Raw genomic sequence first — 24,149 nt, 5'->3', positions numbered from 1 at the left:
TAATAGAGCACTTTAACAAACAAGATGCCATTGTACTGTACTAGAACACACACAGCACATTTTGAACGAAGGCAGACAGCGATGAGTCTTTGGCTGCTTTGGCAACTGACCGTGTTTTTTCTCAGAGAGAGAGAGAGACCCGCTGTGATTGGCCAGTATAGTCTAAGAGGCAGCGAGCTGGGTTGAAACGTGAAGGCAGTGGTGTACAGGCGTGAACGGCACTTCTGCATACTCTGCATATGTCTATATGACTTGGCCACCAGAACCGGACACATGAATAGCTTTAATACTTTTTTGGGGACAGTCAATCATTGTTTCCCCATTTTCTGCCATGCAGAGTATAGGAGTTTTTGCAGTTTACTCTAGCTGGAATAGGTTACAATTAAGTACACACACAGACACACACACACACACACACACACACACACACACAATGAAATATAAATGTTCCTCCCGTGGACAGCAACCACGGGAGGTCATCCGGTGGTGGTGACTCACTATAGCGACTGCCACCATCTCAACAAATAAGCATATACAGTACAACCCACTTCATATGGGGTACAGGCTTCCCCTTCACATGAACGATATTGATGTAACCAGGAGATTTGGTGGGGGATTATCATGACTTCTCCCCAGGTGGAGTCGAGCAGCGGAGAGCGAGGTCTGCCCGAGAAACACATGCATATGCACCCCGGGGGCAGTGTTGTTTTTGTCCGTCTACTACCTTTTTTCACTGATGAAAACTAAATGGAAACTAAATGAAAACTAAGCTATGATGACTAAAACTAAGACTAAATGTATTGACAATTTCGACAACAGATAGAAACTAGTTGTGAAGGTACTAGTGGACAAGAGATCCAGTAAGTCATTTTACACTTGGTTGCATGCTGAAAATAGCAGATCTACAAGCTAACAACGCGTCGCTTTGTGTAAAATGAAATGAGCCATTACGACGGCATCAAGGCCCGGCAAAATACATTTGTCGACTAAATGAAATGCAGATTTAGTAGACTAAAATCTTATGACATTTAGTCGACTAAAACTAGACCAACACTAAAACATTCCAGGTGACTAAAATATGACTAAAACTAAATGAAGTAAGGTGTAAGCCAGTAAGCCAGTGCCACCGTTGTGAGGGCTGCCTGCTGCAGGTGGACCCCCACTTTCAATAAATAATCATAAACTTACTATTTCACGTGAACAATGTTGGTAAAACTAAGATATGGATTAATATATATTATACATTGCAACGTGTTTTCATTATAAAACTGCTGGGTTGAACACACAGTCACACCCTCGTGCTGTTATTGGCTAAAATCCCAGAGACGTCCCGACTGTAAACACAGATATAAACACCCAGAGGGAGCCAAAGGGAGTGTGTCTGTCTGCAGGAAAACACCCCAGCATCACCATGCTGGGGGATGCTAGAGAAATAAAACAGATGGATATACTAAGCTCTTCATTTCTGCATTCAACATGCCTCTCGTTTAAAATATGAACGTGAGGGATTATTGAGTGACTTTATCGTAATCATAGCGAGGTAAGTTGCTTAATCATTGCGGAAGTGGGGGGCTTTCAGAGTATAAGCTGCCATATCTGCACGGCACCCCGAGCTGCTATTTTGAAAGAAATCCCAGCGCCGATTGTGTTAAAGTGATTTGAAAACTCTTGGTTCACTAGGAGGCGCCAAAGAGTTGCCTCCTTCTCCGGTAGTCACTCCTCCGTGATACATGAACTTGAACTGTATCTGTCTCTGTCTTTATTCCTATATAGTTCTGTGTCAGGCATGCCCAAATATGGGGTGTTGTGATGTCCAAACAGGCCAGCTCCATATATGGAGTCTGGGCAGGGGCCCTGTCCAGAGCCTGGGCAGAGGGTTCTGGACAACCGTGGGTCCGACCGACTCAACGCCGGGCACTGCACTCTCTGTGGGGAGTTCTCGAACGGTTCTCGAGTTACGTGCATTACAGACGTACACACGTACAGACATAAAGAGACGTGGTGCATTTATAGTTAGATGGCTCAGTTAACATGTGCTGTTTGAGCATACATCTTTGAAATTTCATTACTGAGCCACTTTGTGAGCTTGTAGGTCTGCTATCTACAATAGAACATCTCACAGCACCACCAAACCCCAGAACTATTCGTGGCCATCGGGATTGTCTCCTCATCCAGTCACAGCTTGTCCATTCAGTAGTGCGAGCCTCATCCATATAGGAATGCTAATGTATGCCATTGTATATGGTTGTCATGTTGAAATATTATCTAGGAAATAGGGATAAGACCTTTTTCCAAAAACCATAGTAGAATTTGCCACCTTAATTGTCCCCGAATCCCGATTAGTGAAAATGCTGGCCTGTATGGTGGGCACAAATTAAGTTGCATTATGGACGTGGAATTCTCTCAATTGTAATAATAGACAGCCTTAGGCGTGATGCAACGTATACTGCATCACACAGTGCATTGGAAGTGACGTGTGTGCTCGTCTTACACCTGTATTTAGGACAGGTGCTGGATGAAGAGGCATAATCAAAAGAGAAACCGAAATATCCGCAGCTCCCCCAAAAATGTATTACAAGGGCAACGTTTCATCAAATCAATTTCCCTGATGAAGGTTGAAACTGCGTTGCGTTTTAATATGCGTTGCCCTTGTTGTGATCTTTTCTCCCTTTAAAATTCTTGGAACATAAATATCTTAGCCTAAACAATAATAGGGGGGGGGGGGGGGGGGGAGGACATAAAATAAATAAATGCCCTGTATGTTTAACCTGTATGTTTAACCATGTCCCTCCCCCTTGAGCACGAAACTGAAGTTAACAGAAAATCCAAAGAAGCCCTTGCACATACTTACTAATTAATCTAATATTTCATAACACACAACATACAGTAAGTATACATGTTGGGCATAAATTATTGGTGTGTACGACGTGCAGTGCCAATTGTAAAAAAGTGGATTTTTTTTCTTCGACAGCACTACCAACTGTGCCACCTTGCCCCCCCCCCCCCCCACAAAAAATAAGGAAAATTTGAGTGCTTTGTCCTCATATATATATATGAATAGATTCCCCCTGTATTGTGTTATTCCCTGGTCAATTATAAGCACAGTAGTAAGATTTAAAGGAGGTGTTTTTGGGGCAAACCCCAAATTTGGCATGACAGTCCTAAATAGGCCTTTAGTATGTTAGGATAAAACGAGGATCAGTTGATTAGACTGCGAAGAGAAGATTACGACACTGTGAAAATAAGATTAGGTGACTTTTGTGGCAGCCAATAGAGCAATGTGGTGAATCCCAGAACTTCAGGTTCAAGAGCAGTAGAGCACATAAACCTGTATACACAGCACGAGCACGCCGACTCCTATTAGTTCTATCCATTCCCTTATCACTCCCCAGTCCCCACTCCTCTTTTACAATCAGCTGAGCTGACCCATTTATTCCATCAATGGACCCATTAACAGCATGCATGTGCACATGCATTCGTGCAAGCATGCATATGAAATTGCTGTCTACTACCTAACCTCCACTTAGGTTGCACGCAAGGAGAAAGTGGAGGTAGGTAGCCGAGGATGATGTGAGTGAGTGCATGTGAGGAGGAACGTAAACGTGAGGGAGAGAGAGCTAGAGGGAGACAGATTGGTGGATGATGTTACATTGTCCAGGAAAGGCAGAGCTGTGTGTGCTGTAAGAACAAACCAAAGGGTGAGTTTAGAGAGATACAAGGGGGGGGGGGGGTAGTAATAATGGAGGCAGAGAAGGAGAACAGACGCGGACAGAAATGCATTGCATTATATTCGCCCGGACTGCACTGCAGACACTGACTGAACTCAACTCAGTGTGAAAGGCTAAAGACGGCCGGAGATTGAAACAGAGAGAGGGGGATGGAAGTACAGTAGACAGTGAGACAATGAACTACTCTAATAGCCAATTTAAAGGCACAGATATTGAGCTTTAAAATGTCACCGGTCTCCAGTCCACCAGACAAAATGCTGGTAAATGTGTCTTGTTAGTTTCTGTCAATTCTACTTGCCACTTTGGCAGCTAGCCAGCCCATTTTGTCTTTTATCTTCTCTTAAAAGTGACCTTTTGGTTGGTTATTAGCAGCGGTGGTGGATAAAGTATATACACTCAAGTAAATACTCAAGTATTCAAAAGTACAAATTACAAACGAAGTCCATTTTCAGAAATGGTCAGAATTCTTATTTTTTTAATTTTGACTACAAGCTCACGTGTCACACTGCAACATGCCATGATCTTGTAGATCAGCTATTTCCACTGCATTTGAAATGGGACTCAATAAGTGGCTGATTCAATTTATAATAAATTTTTACTAATTGTCAGTGGGGAGTGTTGGCTGGGAGGAGGAGTAGGACTAAGGCCCTATACGTCCTCTCTGGGGGGGGGGTCGGGGGAGTACTACCTGTGAGTGGGGAGTGTTGGCTGATGAATGAATATCAACATCCTAATAATAAATTATGACAGGCAATTCCTGCTGTCAAAATATGACCCCCCCAGTCAAAAAAACACTTTAGTTTGAAATAGACACTCCTGCTTTCCAAGGTGTGATCTGGGGGTCCTAAGGATGAATACAAAATGAATATCAACATCTTAAAAGCAAAATGTTGAATTGTGGGTTTGAGCTTGCATGCCCTTTTGATGTAAATCAAAAGGGGGGGGGGGGGGGTACTACCTGTCAGTGGGGAGTGTTGGCTGATGAAAGAATATCAACATCCTAATACATCCTAATGCTGGGGGGTCAAATTATGAAAGCCAATTCCTGCTGTCAAAAGAAAGTTGGGGTATTAAGGATGAATACAAAATGAATATCAAAAAGAGTTCCTTCATAGAAATGTAGTGGAGTCAAAATTACAATATTTATATTTGAAATGTAGCCCAGTGAATGTCATCAGCTTTCAAAAGAGAAAAAATAAATACTCCAAAAATGAGTGCTTAAATAGTAAAATACATGTGCTTACAGTCCACTGCTCAAATGTGTGTCATCTGCACAGATTCCTATAATATTGATGTCTGACCTAGCATGACTTTTGCATCTTTGGCAGAATCATGGGGATCACATCATCCCTTTAACAAAATCATTGGCCTGCTGCTACATCAATCACAAGAGAGAGACGTTAAGTGTTCACCCCCAAAAATACTTATCTTCCATCAATTGCACACCCCATGAAGCCTTCAATTCATGGAGATGCTTTTGTCTCATTCCAATCCTAAAACAATAATTTCAATAAGGTCATTCAATCTTTTGTCCAGTAGCCATATTGGCTTCAATGGATTGTAAGTTAGACTTAAGTTACGGGTTAGCTAATGCAGTGTACGTGAATGAACATTCAATAAATGTACACAAGAACAAGAAGTGAACATGATGTCATGTAAACATGACGGATTTAGCTCTAGCTATAGATCTCACACACACACACACACACACACACACACACACACACACACACACACACACACACACACACACACACACACACACAGCTAATATATCCTATTATTGCAACAAGGATAGGTGAGGTGATAATGTTTTGATATTGAGAAGCTGGGTATATTGCTGGAGAAGTGAGCGATAAACATAGGCCTACAATACTGTGAGTCGGTGACCACCACAATATGTTTTATAATTAAGACTAAATGGGGTAAGCTATAGGAATTATATGGTACTATAAATTAAGACAAAATGGGGTAAGCTGAAGGAATTATATGGTGTGTATATATATATAACTGCAGTTTGTCTGCATATGGTTAGAGCTCCCACTATGTTTATTCGATAAAGATGGAGGGAGCGAGTCTTAACAGTGTGCAGACTCTCTTATTATGTCATTATGCTGACTGTTTGTCCTGCATGCACCCGGTTACCAGAATGGATGTGCATGCTCTACTTTGTCCTAATGTACACAGTATTCCCACTATCTTGTGCTCCATTTCTTCAGTTTGCTCCATTTCTCTAGAAATTAGGCTGCTAGGTGAACAGTGGATTAGCCAGATAAATAGGCTGGGTACTGCTGAGGAGAGGTGATTCCAGTAACTAACTAGTTCAGCGTAGATGAGGCTGGAAGGTAATGGTATAGCTACACCCAGGGGAGTAGGTGGAAAGCGTTTTAGTGGAGTCTAAATTCGTAGGTTGGTATAATAGCCAGTGGTGTAAAGTAAGTACTCTTTTGAGGTATTTTATTGTATGGTATTGTACAAATTGTACTTTTTACTACATTACAGTTATTTGACACTGACAGCTTTAGTTATTAGTTACTTTGCATATTCAGATTATTATCATAAAACTATACATTAACCACTTCGGCTCTATATATACATTTATTTTGATGCTAATGCTTTTGTATACTTAAGTGCATCTTGAACACTGGAGTTTTACTTACACATTGCCGTATTGATACTTTTACTGAAGTAAAATATATGAGTACTACTTCCATCACTGGTTATAGTCTATTTATACCTAAAGTGAGAATGTACAAATGAAATATCCCAAACCACATTGCCCCATTTACTCATTCTGTAACCGTTTTCTTACTGTGTCCTTTTTGCCGTTCTTGACCAATACAGTTTCCCTGAAGGGGAAAGAAACCTTGAACTATTTCTGCTTACTCAAGGATTGTAGGCTACTTTATTTAGCAGCTTTGCCCTAGATGTTGTGTCTGTACTCTATATTAAAGCCCTCATAAACAATTCATAACATAGCATTACCCGCCCTTCGTCGCTATCAGTCTCTCTCTGCCTAAAAACTAGGGTAAATCATAGCATCACAAACATTAAGCAGGCCAAAATCCTGTCCTGCGTGACTCCTCTCCAATGTTTTAAGCACCTAATGTCCAAATAGGCCTAGCCAACATCTTTTACACTATATGGACTGTTCTGACGTGTGTGTGTGTGTGTGTGTGTGTGTGTGTGTGTGTGTGTAAGGTGCATAGGACAACAATAAGTGTGATGTAATGAAGACACTAGGGAGAATAAAGGTATTCCATTCTGAAAGGCAAAGTAATATGCATAATGCACATGTTCATCCCCATTATTACCCTCTCTGTTTACAACTGCCAGAGAGAGATTCCCCCCTCCCCCTCCCCCTTACCTGCTCTCTCCCTGCACCTTCCTCCAAAATGGGCTCTTCTGCGGCCGCCGTCTCCTCTTCCGTCTGCATATTTCCCCTCTTTGTTGTTTCTCACCGTCCCGTGCCTATCCTCTACGGTGTCTTATTAATTCCTCCAGAAGAGCCGGGCCCGGGCAGCAGCTCCTCCAACCACCACCCCGGTGAGGGCCGAGGAGGGCTGCAGGGAGTGGGACCTCCCCGGCGGAGCAGCAGCAGGCGAGGAGGACGCTCGGTCACCCCATCCGCCGCAAGTCGGTATCCAATTTCACGATGGTGGTGGCGGGTCCTGCGGCAAATAAGCATTCTCGTCTAAAAACGCCGAATTTTCCCCCGTCCCGTCCCGTCGCTCCCCAGCCAGTCCCCCTCTCTCTGTCTTCTTTAACGTTCCGTCGGGCTTTCCAAAAAGGTTGTCAGCCTAATACACAACGTCTCCCCCATCCTTCCTTTCTGCGACAAACCAAAAGCCAAACAAACACGGCATGCAGCAAAGCAAGCCGTCGACAGTCTCGACTCTAGTCAATCTGCTGGTGCTCTGCTCCTCCGCGCCAATCAGTGTTGCAGTTCAGCTGCGTGCTGCTTCCCCTGATGCTGCTCAAAGCGAGGCGGCGTGTGTGTGTACTCGCGCGTGCGCGTTCGAGAGACAGAGACGCATGGAACACGCTGGAGAGACTGCAGGAAATCTGGAGGAGAAAATAAATAAAATAAAGGTTGTTTTGTTTACTTTATGGTTTTTATTATAACCGGCGTCGTGGATGTATTTGCTCGCGATGTCGTCATTATTCTCGTGACGTGCTAGTAGGCTAAACGAGTTGATGATAATAATAATGATTTCGAGGTTATAAAAACAACTTTGTTTTCGTCCGGTAGAGCTGGCTGGCTGTCACGTCATGTCAGCTGTTTGTTCCTCCTCCGTCTACCTGCCTATCGCAGTACTCCGGCGGTGACGTCATACATGACTACCTGCATAGGATTACAGGATTCCCGTGATACTACCCCCCCACTAGTCTCTCAAAACAGACTGTTGCCTCGCGTCCAACAGGGGCCGCTGTTTTCCCGAATATTTGACGATGGGATTCTCAGATTGCCCCCCTCCCACAAACACGTAATACACGTGCACCCACGATTTATGAACATAATTGTAGGCCTAATATTAGCTTAAATAAAAAACGGAGTCATGATGCAGCACAGCTGCTGCCATACATTCTTCTGCAGCTAAAGTAACCAGAGGAAATAAAGGAGGCAAGGAGCAATAGTGGTATCTCATTTATTGTACCCCACTGAATTGATTTTACTCAAATTGTTAGCATTTAGTGTTAAAATAAAGAAATAACGATTTTCAATTCCAATTTACAGATCTTCCAATAGCAGACATGGTAGGCCTATGACCCTATGATAATTCAGCTCTGCCTTTATTTCATATTCTCTGAGAAATCGTATACCGTTACTGTGGAAAATACAAACATACAAAACAAAACAGTAGTCATCAATGGAAATACAACCATACATGAGTCTGCTACAGCAGTGGTTCCCACCGGGGGTCCCACCGGGGGTCCTTGAGGGAGTCCCAGGGGGTCCCCAGCTAAATGATAGTTTGGAACCAAATGGACTCTTATGAGTCTGTAACTCTGAGTGTATTGTGATTTTACAATATAAATTGGGGGTCCCAGAGATAGAAATTACATTAAATCTAGTCTGTAGACTAATATGCATGTCAAACTGTATGTTCAACGTACTTGGCCTAAAATATGATTCTCAACCCGTTTAATTTCAAGGACCCTAGTGACCCTAGGGTCCTTGAAATTAAACGGGTTGAGAATCACTGCTAGAGCCGTCAAAATCTTCTTTTATGGGGGTCCCTGGCATATCTTTTCAAATGGAGGTCCGTGGGCTCATTGGGGTCAATTTGGGGTCCTTGACATGAAAACGTTTGGGAACCACTGTGCTACAGTGCTACAGGGTGGCGGTGGATCAGGGGTAGAGTGGCTGGATGGATCAGTGTCTGAATGTAGCATTGGAACTCTGGGCGAGGGAACTCATAATTATGGGATTTAGGACAACAAACTGTAGCACCCTGTAGTCAGAGGTGGGGCTGCCTGTGGGGCAGTACCACTCCTCGTCTCACAGGAGGGGTGGAGGTGATTCGGTTTACCCCAGGCCTTTCTTTGTTGCGTGATGCGGTGCGCTCCTTTGCCCATGAATCATATAGCTTCTCAGGTAGGATGGGTGAGAGATTTCATATTAAGGAGCGTGTTACCTTTTTGAGCCCTGTTTGTAAATGTTGTACATTTTTAGTTCAGTCACATTTTTAAAAACATTTTCTATTTGAAGTACTTGTAGTTCTATTCTAAGACTATTGATTGAAAGAATGAGGTACGTTGTTATGTTATGACTGACTACGCATGGAGCATCGACTGCATTTAACTCCCTGTATGTTCAACGTACTTGGCCTAAAATACAATAAAGTGACTGGTTGATTGTGACTCTGAACATGCCTAACAAAAGACAACATTTTCAATTATAGTACATGAAGGATATTAGCAGTGACAGGGAGGTAGAGGATTTCTGTCTCTGTGTTGATGACGATGTGCTGGGAGATGTAGTTCTTTGGTTCTGCCTCTTCTTCATGGACTACACACATGGCGAACAGCTGCAGCTGCAGCTCAACATGCAACCCAGCAGCCACCTAGGGGGGAGTGTGTGTGTGTGTGTGTGTGTGTGTGTGTGTGTGTGTGTGTGTGTGTGTGTGTGTGTGTGTGTGTGTGTGTGTGTGCGCGCGCGTGTGTGTGCGTGCGCGTGTGTGCGTTTGCGTATAGTTAGTAATTTAGTTATTTTACAAAATTCAATACTAACAGTATTGCACATAAAACCTTCACTTCTATAGCAAAGTAAAGACAAAACACACTTGCAAACAAACATGCTCTACACCCCCACACACACATATCAACACCCAGAGCGAAGCTTACAGGCCCAGGGCTGTAGATGACTCGGAGGCCTGTAGCTGGAGGAGGCTGTTTCACAGTGAACCTGGAATAACCAAGAACAAACTGTTAGAAGTGAAGGCTGTTACTTTATACAGCACTTGTAGGTCAACCAGACCAGCGTTTGTTCTTACATACGGAACATGTACTTGTAACGGAGTGCATCTACATTGCAGGATTTATAGCCTATACTGTTACTTAAAAGTAAAACATTTGAGTACTTTCTCTCCACCACTGTGATCACCTGCAGGTGTCGACTCCCACGTTCTTCATCACCATGGTCATGGCGTAGGAGCTGCCTTCTCTGAGGGTCCCGAAGGCAGCACCGCAGGGTGGAAGCAGCTGGAAACCCCCCCGCCTGGCCGCGGTGGGATACGTACCTCCCAGAGACACCGTTCTGCACCTCCTCCTCACTGGCTCCTCCAGCAGCAAGAACTACAGTGGAGAGGTGAGAGGTGACTGAGAACGTACAGTGCAGATCAGACCACAAGTTCATATCTTTGTTTTGTTTTTTGTTGTTTATTTTTGGACAGGCAGGCAGGCCAATAGGCGGCAGGCCACCAGGAAAGGTCCGGGCGTGCTGCCATTCTGCCAGTGCCATCATGATAATTTCACTGTACCTGTATCAGTGGGTGACAAATAAACCCTCTACAAAGGGTTGTGTAGTTGTCTGTTGGTTTGTATCATTTATGTTGTTCTGTAAAAGTGGTGGTATTAGGGCTTGTTTGTTTGTGTGTGCCTCGACGGAGCGGGCGGTAGAATTTCTGCTATCTGAGCGCTGGTTGTGGTGGGCCGGTCTGGGCCAAATTAGACTGCTCTAGACCCCCAGGGCTCTATGCTTGGTCCCCTACTTTTTTCATCCGTTCACCGGAAATAGCATTGCAGTATTATTTTCGCAATTGTTCAATTATTTTCACCAATCGTTCACTTGTTATTACATGCCCATGAATATACTGTAGGTACACTTGGATTCATGTGGTTAAATGTGGTTATTTTAACATAGACCTACACAATAAACATTTAATTAATGAAAAATATTATCGGAAAAAAACACGGCCCCATCACTATTAGGAGAGCAGTATGAGTCACCAAAAATGCTGAATGTTCAAAGTTCAGGTTTTTTGGGTGCAATTGAGGGGGTGTCCCAGTTGAACACTCTTTTAGTTAATCTGTTATCAATCAATCCCCGCAGCAGCCTATTTGCCAACCACAAACCTCATCATACATTTATTCCAGACACGCACAAGCTTGATATATGCAGAGAGAAACAAGCAATGACTCGCAAGTCGCAACATCTTTGGTTGTGCCAAACCCAAACTCTTGGCTCTGCCAAGAGCTCTTCAACTGGATGACTCAGAGACAACTTCAGCACCTTTTATGAAGTTGATAATGTATGTTCGTGTGTGCATGCGTGCGTGATTACCTTGTGGTTTGGTGTACTAAAGGGTTTGGAGCCGAGTATAGAGGATGGTATTCTGACTTTAGTTTTCCTAGGGTTTCCCGTCACATCTAGCTGGACTGCTTTATTACGCTCTGGTGAAACTCTCAGGCTGCTGTCACCTGGGATGGACGCACGCACACGCACGCACGCACGCACGCACACACACGCACACACACACACACACACACACACACACACACACACACACACACACACACACACACACACACACACACACACACACACACACACACACACACACACACACACACACACACACACACACACACACACACACTCTCAGTGTTAACTGCTCTAATTGATTGAGTCTGTAATTAGTGGAAGATTAAGTGGGTTCATTGTGTAGTAGAGCAAACCTGCAGTTTGAGGCGTGGGATTGGTGGGTCTCCCTATTGGCAGCGTTTCACTTACTGCCTCATGACTAAAGTGAAGATTGCCAGACAGTCAAGCAGCAAATTTAAGTTCCAATCAATGACTGACAGTTGAATAATGGAAAAAAAAACTTTTGTAGCCTATTCTAGGAACTGGAATAAGTCAAACATAAATGCAGGTACAACAAAGCAGGTAGAAACAAAGCAATATACAGAAGTAACAAGACACATTCTATTTTCTTCACTTGGACAGTTGGACTATATATATATCGTGTCACCAGGGCTTTTCAGTAGGAAAAGCTCGTAGGAAAGCCTTGTCTATGTTACTAAATTGCCATGTGATCCAGTCGGGAGTGGATGATATCTTACGTCATGTTGTAGTCATTGTCTTGTAGTCATCAGGCCCGGAACCCTCAAACTGGAACTTCCTTTCCCTCAAACCAGAAGAATAATACCTTCCCAAAAAAAGTGGCGTAGTTTAGCTGATTTCTAGAATATTGATGTGAGTGTACTTTCCAGAGACTATTTAGCATCTTCTCTACACCTTTGTTAACCCACGGGGGAAATTCTATTCACATCGCAGGCCACGAGAGAGCAAGTCATTTTTTGGGGAGGTATTATCTTCTGGTTTGAGGGCTTTGATGACTACAAAACAATGACTACAATATCTACAATGACTACAATAATGATTACAATGGCTAAAATATCATTCACTCCCGAGCAGAACATAAAACCGAAAAGAAATGCTGCCAAGGATATATATATGTATTATATATGAGATAATTCACCTTCAGGGTGACTTACCACCTCCGCTTCGCATCAGTGGTTAAACCCCCTGTCTCCCGACAATGACCCCTTACATAGTGTATAAACACAAAGAATTATGGTATGTACACTACTGTACTTTTTCTTTTACCTTGCTGCATGAGTGGGTGTTGGGTTCAGTGGTCGGTGGGCTGCAGGGCACACGTACCACAAATATCACATTACATATTTTCTTGATACCCTCTAATGATTATGAAACCTTTACCAAAGAATGAATCCATATTCAATGAAATCTTGAAAAGAATTATGAATAATAATCATATCACATGCAGCTACTGGTTGACTAACTTCCAACTAATGGTGTGTAGCACTAGGTCTTTACTGTTTAGTGTTTGTTTATCTTTACTCTTCTCATGCGGGGCGACTGTCAGGAGAGCCGCTGCTGCGTCGTCTGTCTTTGGAAACGGTGGAAGATCTATGGACGCACTCCTCATGTCTGGAGGTTGGTAGTGAAGCTGACCCTGGAAGATATAGTATGTTTCCCACACAGTGGCACAACATCATATAGGTGGAAAGTTACTGCTATTTATAGATTTGGTGATATTCTAATCTAGTCAGTCAGTCAGTCAGTCAGTCAGTCAGTCAGCCAGCCAGCCAGCCAGCCAGCCGGCCAGCCAGCCAGCCTGCCATATCCTAGATAAGATTGGACAGATTTCCATTATATTATTAACAACAAAAACTGTGATTATAGGCTACATTTGATATTACTTCAGATTTAAATGCCATCTTTGTTTTTTTACATTACATGAAACCAATTAATTGTGTACTTTGTTTATACTTATACATACCATTCAAGGTAACATGAGCCGGAATATAGCTTTTTTTACACCAGATGCTTACGTTTCATTTCTTTGGGTTGTTTTCTTCATATTAGCCATGAGGGGTTTATCAATAATATCACATTGTGTTCATACCTGGTATAGCGAAGCATTTTCTGGGTGAAAATAAGGGACAACCATTCTGTTCCTCAGAGCTTCTCTGCATGCCTTATCTTCCTGGAGCTCTTGTCTGCAATGCATACACATTATGCACACACGCACAAACGCACACGCGTTGATCAGCAGTTTTAAATCAGTGGCTGAATAAATGTGATTAGAGTGCAAGTCCATTACATGCCGGGTTCAATTTGCTAGAGGGGGTCCATGCCTCTGCCTTTGATATCCCTCTGGTCATTGATTTGAATCACCGGTGAGGATTTGTTTTATCCCTGCTTCTGGTCAGACATTACATTGATTCCTTTTGGGGAAATGTATATTACACATAATCTCACTATTTGACAATGTATGTAGACCACATTAACCCTGGCGTACCTATTATGGGCAAATTTGCCAAAATCTTAAAATAGCATGAAAATAGCATAGCTGCAAGCCCACAACGTGTCACATCGCGATGGATGGGTTATGGACGGCTATATTAGCTATTTGTCGTAAGAAGAAGAATAAATGGCCTCCCCCACTCTATTTTCCGTACAAATACAAACCTGATCATATCCTGCCTCCCTTCCCCCAGTAGTGAAACAGCAGGATAAAACATTGCACATATCTCCCTGGAGATGATTGCTTGTCAGAACTATTTGATGCAGGTTGCAATTAACCAAAGAGACTAATTCAACAAGATTTACCTGTGTTGTGCCATTCTCTTGGTCCACTGGGATTCATTTCTCTTGGAAGTCCCACTTATAAGACTGTAGTGGAGAAGAGATCACTTTGCATTTATAATTAATAAATGTAATTTATATTACAATTAATAATATACCGATATACACACACAATTATCATTGTTTGTTTGTTTATTTATTGATAGTTTTTTAGCATTCCTACCTGTCTTCTGATGATGATATGTCTAACTCCAAAACCGGAGCTGAGACAGCTTGGGCATACACACTGGCTATGTCCACTGTAGACACAGACACGCACGCACACACGCACGCACACACGCACACACACGAAAGCACGGTAAATAAAATACAATTAATTCTGGATGAATAGACATTAAAGAAACCCGAGATTTCTCGGCTTTGGCACAGGAGGGTTCAAGCAAGCATTCACTGACCAACCATGTCATGTGTACATAATACTGTACATATACACTATATTCTGAAGTCAATGGTTACTCACTTGAAGTTCTTTTGTCAGATGTATGACTTTTACAGTCTGCCTCTGGAAGTGACTACAAAAAAAAGAATGACGGTACTTAAAATAAAATTCTCGGTGTATGTGTATGTGTATGTGTATGTGTCTGTGTATGTGTATGTCTGGTTTTGCTGACCAGAACCAGTTTGAGCAGGTCACTAGCGTGGACTCTCTCCTCCTCTGTGCGTGGATCTCTGACCTTCCTGTCCTCTGACAGCTGCTCTCTCTGTAAGAAATGCTCCATGCACTCCTATACAGACAAAACACGCTCTGTTTTGGTAAATGGTGCATTTATATAGAGCCTTTATCCAAGGCGCTTTACATAGATTGTGCATCACATTCACCCATTCACACACACACATTCATACACCGATGGCGGCGGAAACCATGCAAGGCACCAACCAGCACATCAGGAGCAATTAGGGGTTCAGTGTCTTGCTCAAGGACACTTCGACACCAACTCTGGGGGAGCCCGGGTTCGAACTGGCAACCTTGCGGTTACCATCCAGCCACTCTACCCCTGAGCCAACACCGACAGAATGGAGAGAGAAAGCTAAATTAATTTGGAATTTGTCACCCATCCTACATAGCATCCTATACCCATCCTATACAAATACTTACATACTACATACTTATTTAGCGACTAATTTATACGCCTCGAGGGAACCGAGAACCTTCCAATTCCCAGGCAACTGCTTACCTCATGAGCCACTGGGTGCTGTAACCATGTGTTAAGTGTAGTTTAGTCAGAGAAAGTATAATATAACCATGTGTTGAGTGCAGCTTAGTCAGAAAGCATAATAATGTAGATTCATTGTGGAAGATACGGAGCACTCTATATTTACATTTAAAATGGGATATTAATGATGGCTGCATCTTAAGACAACAATGGCAGCAGAACTGGCCAATCTACATACTTAAAGGGCCACTTAACCCATTTTGCAACCACGTGTTTTTAGAGTCCCAGTGATGTCTGGACTACATGTTGTCTCAGTAAGACAGACTCCACACGGTGGGGTGAGTGCAGCAAAGCATTATGGTCATTGTAGTAATCCTGCAGTGAGACCAGTGTCCATGACATCACAGATACTAAAATATCTAAAAACACAAATTACCCACATAAAACAAAAAACCCAGGAAAGTGTTTGTCTCCCAAACATCATTAAAATAAGATCCGCTTGCAGAATGGGGTGAAGTGGCCCAGCTGTAACAGCGTATAGAACACAAACAGGTGTATAATCTACCTTCAGCCTCGTATCCAGCCTGCCCCTCAGCTGCGCCGTGACGGGCGGGTACTGCCTCAGCTCTCTGAGCTCCAGGGCCTCGGGGCAGCTCTGCAGGGATCGGCGTGAGGCAGGAGGAGAAACACTGGGCTTTCTCTCTGTCAGCGTCAGGCCCACTCCCAGGTCAGAACCCAACGGAGGGCCCGCTGTCTTCCTCTGGGTTAGTTAGGAGCAGTGGTGGACAAGGACAAGAAGGACCATGTTTTACTTGTACTGTAAAAGTATCAATACTGCAATACTGTTAACAAGTAAAAGTCCTGAAAATCTAAATTTACAAAGATAATATCTTTGTAAATTTAGATTTTGATGCCAATATTATTGGCATCAAAATATACCGTATAATGTACTGATGTGTGTGTGTGTGTGTGTGTGTGTGTGTGTGTGTGTGTGTGTGTGTGTGTGTGTGTGTGTGTGTGTACACCATGTACCTCTTCTCTTGGGAAGTCTTGCCAGGTGCGGTTCCTGAGGTTGGCAGGGATGATTTCAGGGTTCTGTTTCCCTAGCAACCACTGGGACCACACACTCTGGTGACTGGGCTTCAGGATGGTAATATTGAACACACCTGGGGCACACGCACATGCACACACCCACACACACACACACACACACACACACACACACACACACACACACACACACACACACACACACACACACAACATTGTTCACAAAACATTTTCAGATGGGGGGCCAGCAGCCAAATATATATCAATTTATCATTTTGGCACAAAAAAGTTTGAGAACTACTGATATAGATCATAGAATCCAAGATTGTCGGCCTACCGTGTGCATCGGGCAGTGGTTCCTTCAGCAGAGCCACGGTAGGATCAGAGTAGGCCTCGTCCAGTAACTCCTCCACAGTGTGAGAACTGAGGAACTCAGTGCCAGAGCCATCCTCGTGGACCAGGAACAGCCTGGAAGACAAGGGCAAGATATTCTCCGGTCTGATCTTCTAACACAGTAGTGTTTCTCAAATATTTTCAGGTCAAGGTCCCCCAAAATAAATTTGAAATGTATTTGGCTGTGGACCGGACGCCATCTGAAAAGAGTTTGTGCCGGAGATGCCTATAAGGGAGGATTTTGTGATGTTAAAATGTTTAAAAATCATAAAAGAAAGATTCACAATTCTTTTCTGTATACGTTTTTTTAATATAAAATAGGGTTAAGATGGATATACAGATTCGTATGCTATATTATTAACTAATTCAGCTGGGGACCTCCATCATGTAAGTGATGCACAGTGCGGAGGCCTATACCTGAGACACTGTTCTCCATGTTTCAAATGCAGTCTCTCCATCTCTCCATCCTCCTCCTCCTCTCGTTCACTGTCTTCCTCCGCCAGCTCCCATGTGCTTTCAACAGGACTGGAGATCACCGTTGATGTCTGCCCATCTTCACTCACCTACCAATGCACGCACGCACAGATATAACTTATAAATAACCTATTTGAATTTTCCATTAGCAGTAAAAGCCTGGCTAGTTGGCTAGTTAACGGGGGCGATCGCTAGAAATGCGTCACAGGCACAATGCTGTGATCAGCTAGTCCCAACTTTGCTGAATGTCTGCCCCTACTACTACCCCTTTCTCTGCATTTCACTGTCACTCTCTCCACTTTCACTGTCAAGCCAAAAATATAAAAGAAAAAAAAGAAATGTATTGCCAACAAAAGTACTATTCCTGTGGATGGTGCACAGATGAATATTCTCGAACTTTTCAGCAAAAAGGCACAGTGCATTTAACCAAGAGAACCACCCACTCAAGGACACTTTGAGACCCACTGGTGTAGCAGAGTGTTTCCAGTGAGACAACATGCACAACAGCAGCACCCTGACTCTGTTTGACCAGAATGGAACAGAGCCTTCATTAGTATCAGCGGTACCACCTGTGAAGGAAGTATAAGGAAGGCGGCATAGAGCCCATGACAGCGCGAGCAACGATCAAGACGGTTGACTGACGTGGAAGTGGTTGCCGTCAGGATCTATGACTTCACAAGCCACCAGGCCCGTGTGACTCATGGCGTAGCTTCCCGGTTGGCTCTGCGGGGGGGTTCCACTCTCTGGGCGGCAGGGGGTCAGGGTGGGGTGCGACGAGTACACACACGTCCCGTTCTCCTTGATCTGAAGCAGGCCCGCACTGGAGGGAAACACCTGCACGCACACGCACGCACACACACACAGGTCTCATTTACTTTGACATCAAGGTCTTCACATCTCCATCCCTGATGATGTCACATGATGTCACGACCAACACACGGGAAATGCACGATTCCATAGTTGACTGCGACCTTAGGCTTCGGTCGCAATAATGGACCTTGATGTGAAAAGGGTTCAAAACCATTGGTTTAAGCGGTAAAGGAGGTAATGGCAAGTACTGACTGGGATCCTATATACCCTTGAGACATTGAATAATAACCACTCAAGTAACATTTAGCATGTTTGCTATCCAAACCCACCTGATAGGCCCCGCGATGGTTTGCCGTGGCGACGGTCCCATCCGCCAGGAAGACGTGCGCCACGCGTCTCTCCGGGTACAAGACCACCGTGGCGCAGCCCTCTCTCTCCACCATCAGCACGCGCTCCCTGCCGGCGGACGCCGCGCTCGCCTCGCCGTCGCTCTCAGACGTCTCCGTCTCACTGGCAAAGGCACCCTCCTCCTCCTCACCATTACCAGCGAGCTCCCGTTCTTCTTCCTCGCTGTTCTCACACATCATGCCCGCGGGGCCATGTGCGCTCCGGACGCTGGTCGTCCTACTGCCGCCGTCGTCTGTGGCCTCTCCGTTGTCGCACGGCGGCACGCTTACGGCCCGCTCTGCTTCCCACGCGCTCCCCTTGCCGTCATCCTCGCACACGCTCTGAGCGCGGCGCGTTCTCTCGGGGTGCTCGTATGCAGCGCACGAATCAGAGTTTGATTTCATGCAGCCACTCTCAGGCCACTCCCCTGGGGAAAGCATAACAATAGGGATGGGAGCAGAGAGTGTTAGAGAGGCAGGGGCTGACATCCCCTAAGAGGGCACTTTTGGACAAAAAATGCGAAAATAGCATTTAAAAATGCCTGCTTCTTGATTATTCTAATTATTAATTAACTAATCGATGAATTAAGGTTTAAGGTTTCACTATGTGTGTGTACTAACAATTATTTGTCATTCAGATGATATGTGGAGACGCCGGTGCGTAGCACAGTGTGCATGTGTGCGTGCGTGCGTGCCAGTCACCTGTGCGTAGCAGTGTGTGGGAGGGCCGAGGGGGGAGGCTGTCCTGGTACAGGCTGGTGATTCTGGTTCCGTCTGCGTGTTCTACCGCCAGGGTTCCGTCTTTGTCCAAAACGGACACCACGTGATCCTCTCGGGTCAACATCACCTGCCATGATGATGTGGACACACACAGGGAGGGTTGGCAAGGTCACTTTCAAGACAGTACACTTTAAGGGCTAAACTTCTTTGCCTTTTTTTACTATTTTGCAAAACATTTTTGAATAGTTAAAATGGCCAGTATACAAGCTCACAACGTGTCAATATAGATTGGCTAGTCGAACTATTCAAAAATGATTTTCAAAATAGTAAAAAAAATAAAAAAAAGTTTAGGCATAAGGGGTTTAGCGGTGACAAAAATGGAGCCCTTTGTCTCCCAGAGAGTCATAAATTGCATGGTTTCATGATGGAAAACATTCAGAATTCAGAAAAAAGTTTTGGAACTAACTGATGTAGAAGGCTAATATGACACTCACCGCCTGGGTTAAGGGGTCCGTAGCATGGTATGTGAGAGCAGGGTCAGCCGCCATAACCTTGTGCGTGTTGCCCACAGTGGAGATGCGCTCTCCAGAGGGCGTGGTGGTTACCCAGAATCCTCTCTGAGGAGTGGAGATCAACTCTGGCTCAGCGTCCTTCTTGGAGGCCTTGCCTGCGCGCTCGTGCGCACAGACACACACACACACACACACACAAAATACACACACAAAATACATTTTAGTCGACTAAATCAACTGCAGATTTAGTCGACTAAAATCATATGATGTTTAGTCGACTAAAACACAAAAACATTCCGGGTGACTGAAACTAAATGAAAACTATCCTCATCTGTACGTCATCCTCAGATGCCGGTACATTTCACAGCAGCAGATAGGCGCTGGACGTCCTCTTGAACGATTCCACGCTTTACCGACAGTTAGGGGTTCAGTGTCTTGCTATTCGCAGCAGTGATACAAATGAAGGACTAGGAGATCCAAAGCAGAGTCATGGATTCCCCCATACCCTAACCCTAGCATGGCAACACGTGTGCATTCTGCCCCAGTCAGCAGATCAGTGGTTGTTCACTTGTTCTAACACAGTTTTCTGAGGTTCCTAGTATACTGTATACTAATTGCATTGTAGCCTCGGAAACCCAGACGTTTTTATTTCCAGGGAGGAAAAAAAACTTCCACTTCAATTCGGCATAGAGTAGCGCAAACGTCGATCACTCTCTGCTGATTTCTAATCATCTGCACCTTTGTTAAATTGACGCACACACGTACACCCGTACACACACACACACACACACACACACACACACACACACACACACACACACACACACACACTCCTCTCTCGCTCTAATTAATTAGTCTCGTGTCCAGCAGCTGCACACAGTTTCTCCTGGCGGATCCTGCTGGGAGCTGCCTATGCCATAGAAAGCATATGAGTTCCAGGCTAATTGCATTGGGTAGTGTGTTGCTGTCTAACCTTTCTTGTTGTCTTGGGTTTCTTTAACATCTAATATGGATACCATTTCGTCTTCCACTTCGGAGTCGTGCAACCACACCGGGCCAGAGTCGGGGCTGAAACTGACAGAGCCGTCCGCAAACAGCACCTGAGCACACATGAGGCAACTGCTTCAATGCATTTTTATATGCTTTGAGTGTGTCCACATTTGTAGATTCGAAAGGAGGTTATTAAAACAATGACAGTTTTTGCTCTTATATCAATTGGATAACTTTAACGTGTAGTGGTGGGGGTGGCGGTGGTGTGTGTGTGTGTGTGTGTGTGTGTGTGTGTGTGTGTGTGTGTGTGTGTGTGTGTGTGTGTGTCTGTGCGAGCGAGCGTGTGTGCACGTGCATAATCTGCGTATACCTCTGTGGCTCCGTCCTTCATGTATCTGACCACAGCTCCCTGCATGTTGATGACCCGGGACTTTTCTCCAGACAGGGACGCCTCTGTGACCCCAGAACCATGGCTAGGAAAACTCTGTCTCACCATCACAGTCCCATCGCCTGTAAACACACACACACTGTACATTCAGAGGCAACACAAACGTATACATGCAGGGGTTCTAGTTACACACAAACAGTTACTTGTGAAGACATTACCTTTGACTCAAGACCTCGGAATTTAACATCCAAACCAGACCCAATCCCGAAAAAGGCCTCTTTCAATTCAATCCCGGTACATGTCTTGCCTTTTGAGGTGTTTCGAAGCAAGCAAAAATGCTAGATATATGGATAGAAAGAAAGGCGTGAACTACCTCCCCCTGGTCAGCCGGGGTGCCTGATGGAGGGGAAAGGAACTGGTCGGAGTAACTTGTTCCTTCCACACGCTACGTCCGGCTGGGGAAATCCCCCCCCCCCCCCCCCCCCCCTGTCAGGTGAAAAGAAGCAGCTTGGATTCCTCATGCATAGAAAGGAGCATGAGGTCAGATTTGGCAGAGGAAGTGTTGCGCCCATGGATTACATTAGATAATTGACACTGGGTGGGGGAAAAATGGGTTGCAAAATTGTGGGATAAAAAGGCGTACATGCCACTGACCCTGTGGTTCCTCTGTGAAGAACGTCAGCACCAGGCCATTGGGGACAGACAGGTTGAGGCTCTTGAATGGCGATGGTGACATGTTCTCATGCTGCTGACACACACACACACGCACACGCACACACACACACACACACACACACACACACACACACACACACACACACACACACACACACACACACACACACACACACACACACACACACACATGCTTTGGCTTGTGGTTTTGTTTGTTGTCTGCATATCTGTTGTCGGCAGGGACGTGCACACATAGACATCAAAGGGGGCTTTTCAGCCCCTGCCCTTTTACCCGTCTGTAAAACAACTGCCCTTTCTTTCCAGACCACGAATGTAGCGTTTAATATTACTACATGGTGAAAGAAATGCAAATGCCACTCCTTTCCATGGCATGCCGGAAGGCAGCATTCAGGAGAATTGCTTTTTTTCCCCGAAGTCTCCTCAACTTGAACACAATATTTTGCGTTGAACAAATTTGTTTAGAAATCCAATGTCTCTACTACTGTAGCTAAAGAGTGCTTGGTTGCGCCCCGAAAATAGCTGATCTACAAGCTCTCAACGCAGTGCGACGCATTGTGAGCTTGTAGATCTGCTAATTTAGTTATTTTTGTCCAAAAGTGCCCTCTTAACGGGATTAACACTCTCTGCACGTCCCTGGTTGTCGGCACCTGTGCGTCCTGAGCCCTGGTGTGGCTGACTGGGTCCTCCTGGGCCTGGGTGGGGGGAGGTGGAGATGCAGGGTCCAGTGCTTTGGAACCGTGGTTAGAAGAAGGGAGTGGGCCTGGAGGAGAGGCTGGAGGGTTGCTTTCGGTCTCTGGGATGTCTTCCTCCTCTGGAACCCGAGGACTCCCTGGAACATATAATATATGTAAGGATATCCTTATTGGTGTGCTTTCTGTATCTAAAAACTGTGTTTTAAGGATATTGGTGTGCTTTCTGTATCTAAAAACAGTGTTTTAAGGATATTGGTGTTCTTTCTGTATCTAAAAACAGTGTTTTAAGGATATTGGTGTTCTTTCTGTATCTAAAAACAGTGTTTTAAGGATATTGTGTTTTCTGTATCTAAAAACAGTGTTTTGAGGATCCTTGAAACACTGTTTTTAGATACATAAAGAACACCAATATCCTTGAAACACTGTTTTTAGATACATAAAGCACACCAATATCCTTAAAACACTGTTTTTAGATACAGAAAGCACACCAATATCCTTAAAACACTGTTTTTAGATACAGAAAGCACACCAATATGCAGGCCAAAGAGAACTTCCCCAGTGAAAGGTAGGGACACACTCCAGAGACGCTCAGGACAAGATTATTTATGCTTAATTTTTTATTGCACGGCACGTTACGCCGTTTGGCTTCGTCAGGTGCTTTATTATATATATATATATATATATACATATATATGAGACAAAAAAGCCGTGAGCTTCGTCAGGTACACACACAATGGCAATGTCATTGCACCTGACGAAGCTCACGGCGAAACGCGTCGTGCTAATAAATAAGTTTGATGCAGTAAGTTGTCCGTCTCTGTTCTCTGGAGTGTGCAGTCCCTTCCTTGGAAGGTTTTTCTCTTTTTTTTGATATATATATATATATATATATATATACACAATAAATATCCTGCTTCATAGGGGGAAAAAAGCGAAAGTAGCATAATGTCATGTGGCACCTGTGTATTGTCCGGTGGGTCCGTAGTAACTGTATGAAAGGCGGACTCCACTGTCCAACACAGCGGAGAAGGAACCATGTTTCACTATCTTTGCCGCTGTCATGGACACACACACACACACACACACACACACACACACACACACACACACACACACACACACACACACACACGACATCAAGGTTAATAGGTGTTATTGTACCACCATCTATATACTTTCCTATGTTAAAAAAATAGATCTATTATTGTTGTAGTAACAGTAGTCATCATAGCAGTAGTCATAGTAGTACAGTATTACACAACAATTAGTAATTGTTAATAATGACAAATCAAATCAAATGCCATTCACAGGCATTCATATAGAGAACCTATAGGACTTGGAAGACCAAGGCCATTTTTGAAACTAGCTCCTCACTACTCGCCCTACACACTTCCACTCGGTTTGAGCATAGATATATAAATAATAGAGACGCAATGCAAGTGGATGGGAGGGGAATTCCGTTGCCGTCTCTATTATTT

General features: G+C 44.3%; 2 protein-coding genes across 3 annotated transcripts in view; both read right to left on the bottom strand.

Moving 5' to 3' along the window:
- The window catches only part of LOC308335475 (transmembrane protein 151A-like), a gene marked incomplete at both ends in the record, with an annotated part of 32,170 nt that extends 25,006 nt beyond the window's left edge, over positions 1-7,164 (bottom strand). The window contains one exon of the mRNA XM_080792525.1: positions 7,096-7,164. Coding sequence (XP_080648651.1) covers positions 7,096-7,164 — 69 coding nt within the window. The remainder of the gene's footprint in view (positions 1-7,095) is intronic.
- A 1,785-nt stretch (positions 7,165-8,949) lies between these two features.
- Positions 8,950-24,149, bottom strand: part of spag17 (sperm associated antigen 17) — a 31,674-nt gene continuing 16,474 nt past the window's right edge. The window contains exons 23-48 of one of the 2 annotated variants that reach the window (XM_080792866.1): positions 23,631-23,726; positions 22,627-22,808; positions 21,938-22,031; positions 21,266-21,405; positions 20,879-21,005; positions 19,888-20,060; positions 19,376-19,520; positions 18,617-19,101; positions 18,120-18,311; positions 17,421-17,566; positions 16,948-17,078; positions 16,593-16,726; positions 16,126-16,320; positions 15,018-15,131; positions 14,867-14,918; positions 14,570-14,645; positions 14,371-14,433; positions 13,664-13,757; positions 13,096-13,210; positions 12,841-12,880; positions 11,910-11,974; positions 11,515-11,651; positions 10,336-10,526; positions 10,077-10,137; positions 9,649-9,796; positions 8,950-9,336 (exon numbers count right to left, since the gene is read on the bottom strand). In XM_080792866.1, coding sequence (XP_080648992.1) covers positions 9,191-9,336; positions 9,649-9,796; positions 10,077-10,137; positions 10,336-10,526; positions 11,515-11,651; positions 11,910-11,974; positions 12,841-12,880; positions 13,096-13,210; positions 13,664-13,757; positions 14,371-14,433; positions 14,570-14,645; positions 14,867-14,918; positions 15,018-15,131; positions 16,126-16,320; positions 16,593-16,726; positions 16,948-17,078; positions 17,421-17,566; positions 18,120-18,311; positions 18,617-19,101; positions 19,376-19,520; positions 19,888-20,060; positions 20,879-21,005; positions 21,266-21,405; positions 21,938-22,031; positions 22,627-22,808; positions 23,631-23,726 — 3,542 coding nt within the window. In that variant the 3' untranslated portion in view covers positions 8,950-9,190. Of the gene's footprint in view, positions 9,337-9,648; positions 9,797-10,076; positions 10,138-10,335; positions 10,527-11,514; positions 11,652-11,909; positions 11,975-12,840; positions 12,881-13,071; positions 13,211-13,663; positions 13,758-14,370; positions 14,434-14,569; positions 14,646-14,866; positions 14,919-15,017; positions 15,132-16,125; positions 16,321-16,592; positions 16,727-16,947; positions 17,079-17,420; positions 17,567-18,119; positions 18,312-18,616; positions 19,102-19,375; positions 19,521-19,887; positions 20,061-20,878; positions 21,006-21,265; positions 21,406-21,937; positions 22,032-22,626; positions 22,809-23,630; positions 23,727-24,149 lie in introns of both variants that reach the window. The other variant, XM_080792865.1, reaches the window with a different exon arrangement.

The sequence above is a fragment of the Protomyctophum bolini genome (genome assembly GCF_963924005.1).
Source record: "Protomyctophum bolini genome assembly, chromosome: 20".
Taxonomy (NCBI): Eukaryota; Metazoa; Chordata; class Actinopteri; order Myctophiformes; family Myctophidae; genus Protomyctophum; species Protomyctophum bolini.
This window is presented reverse-complemented; position numbering and strand designations above follow the sequence as displayed.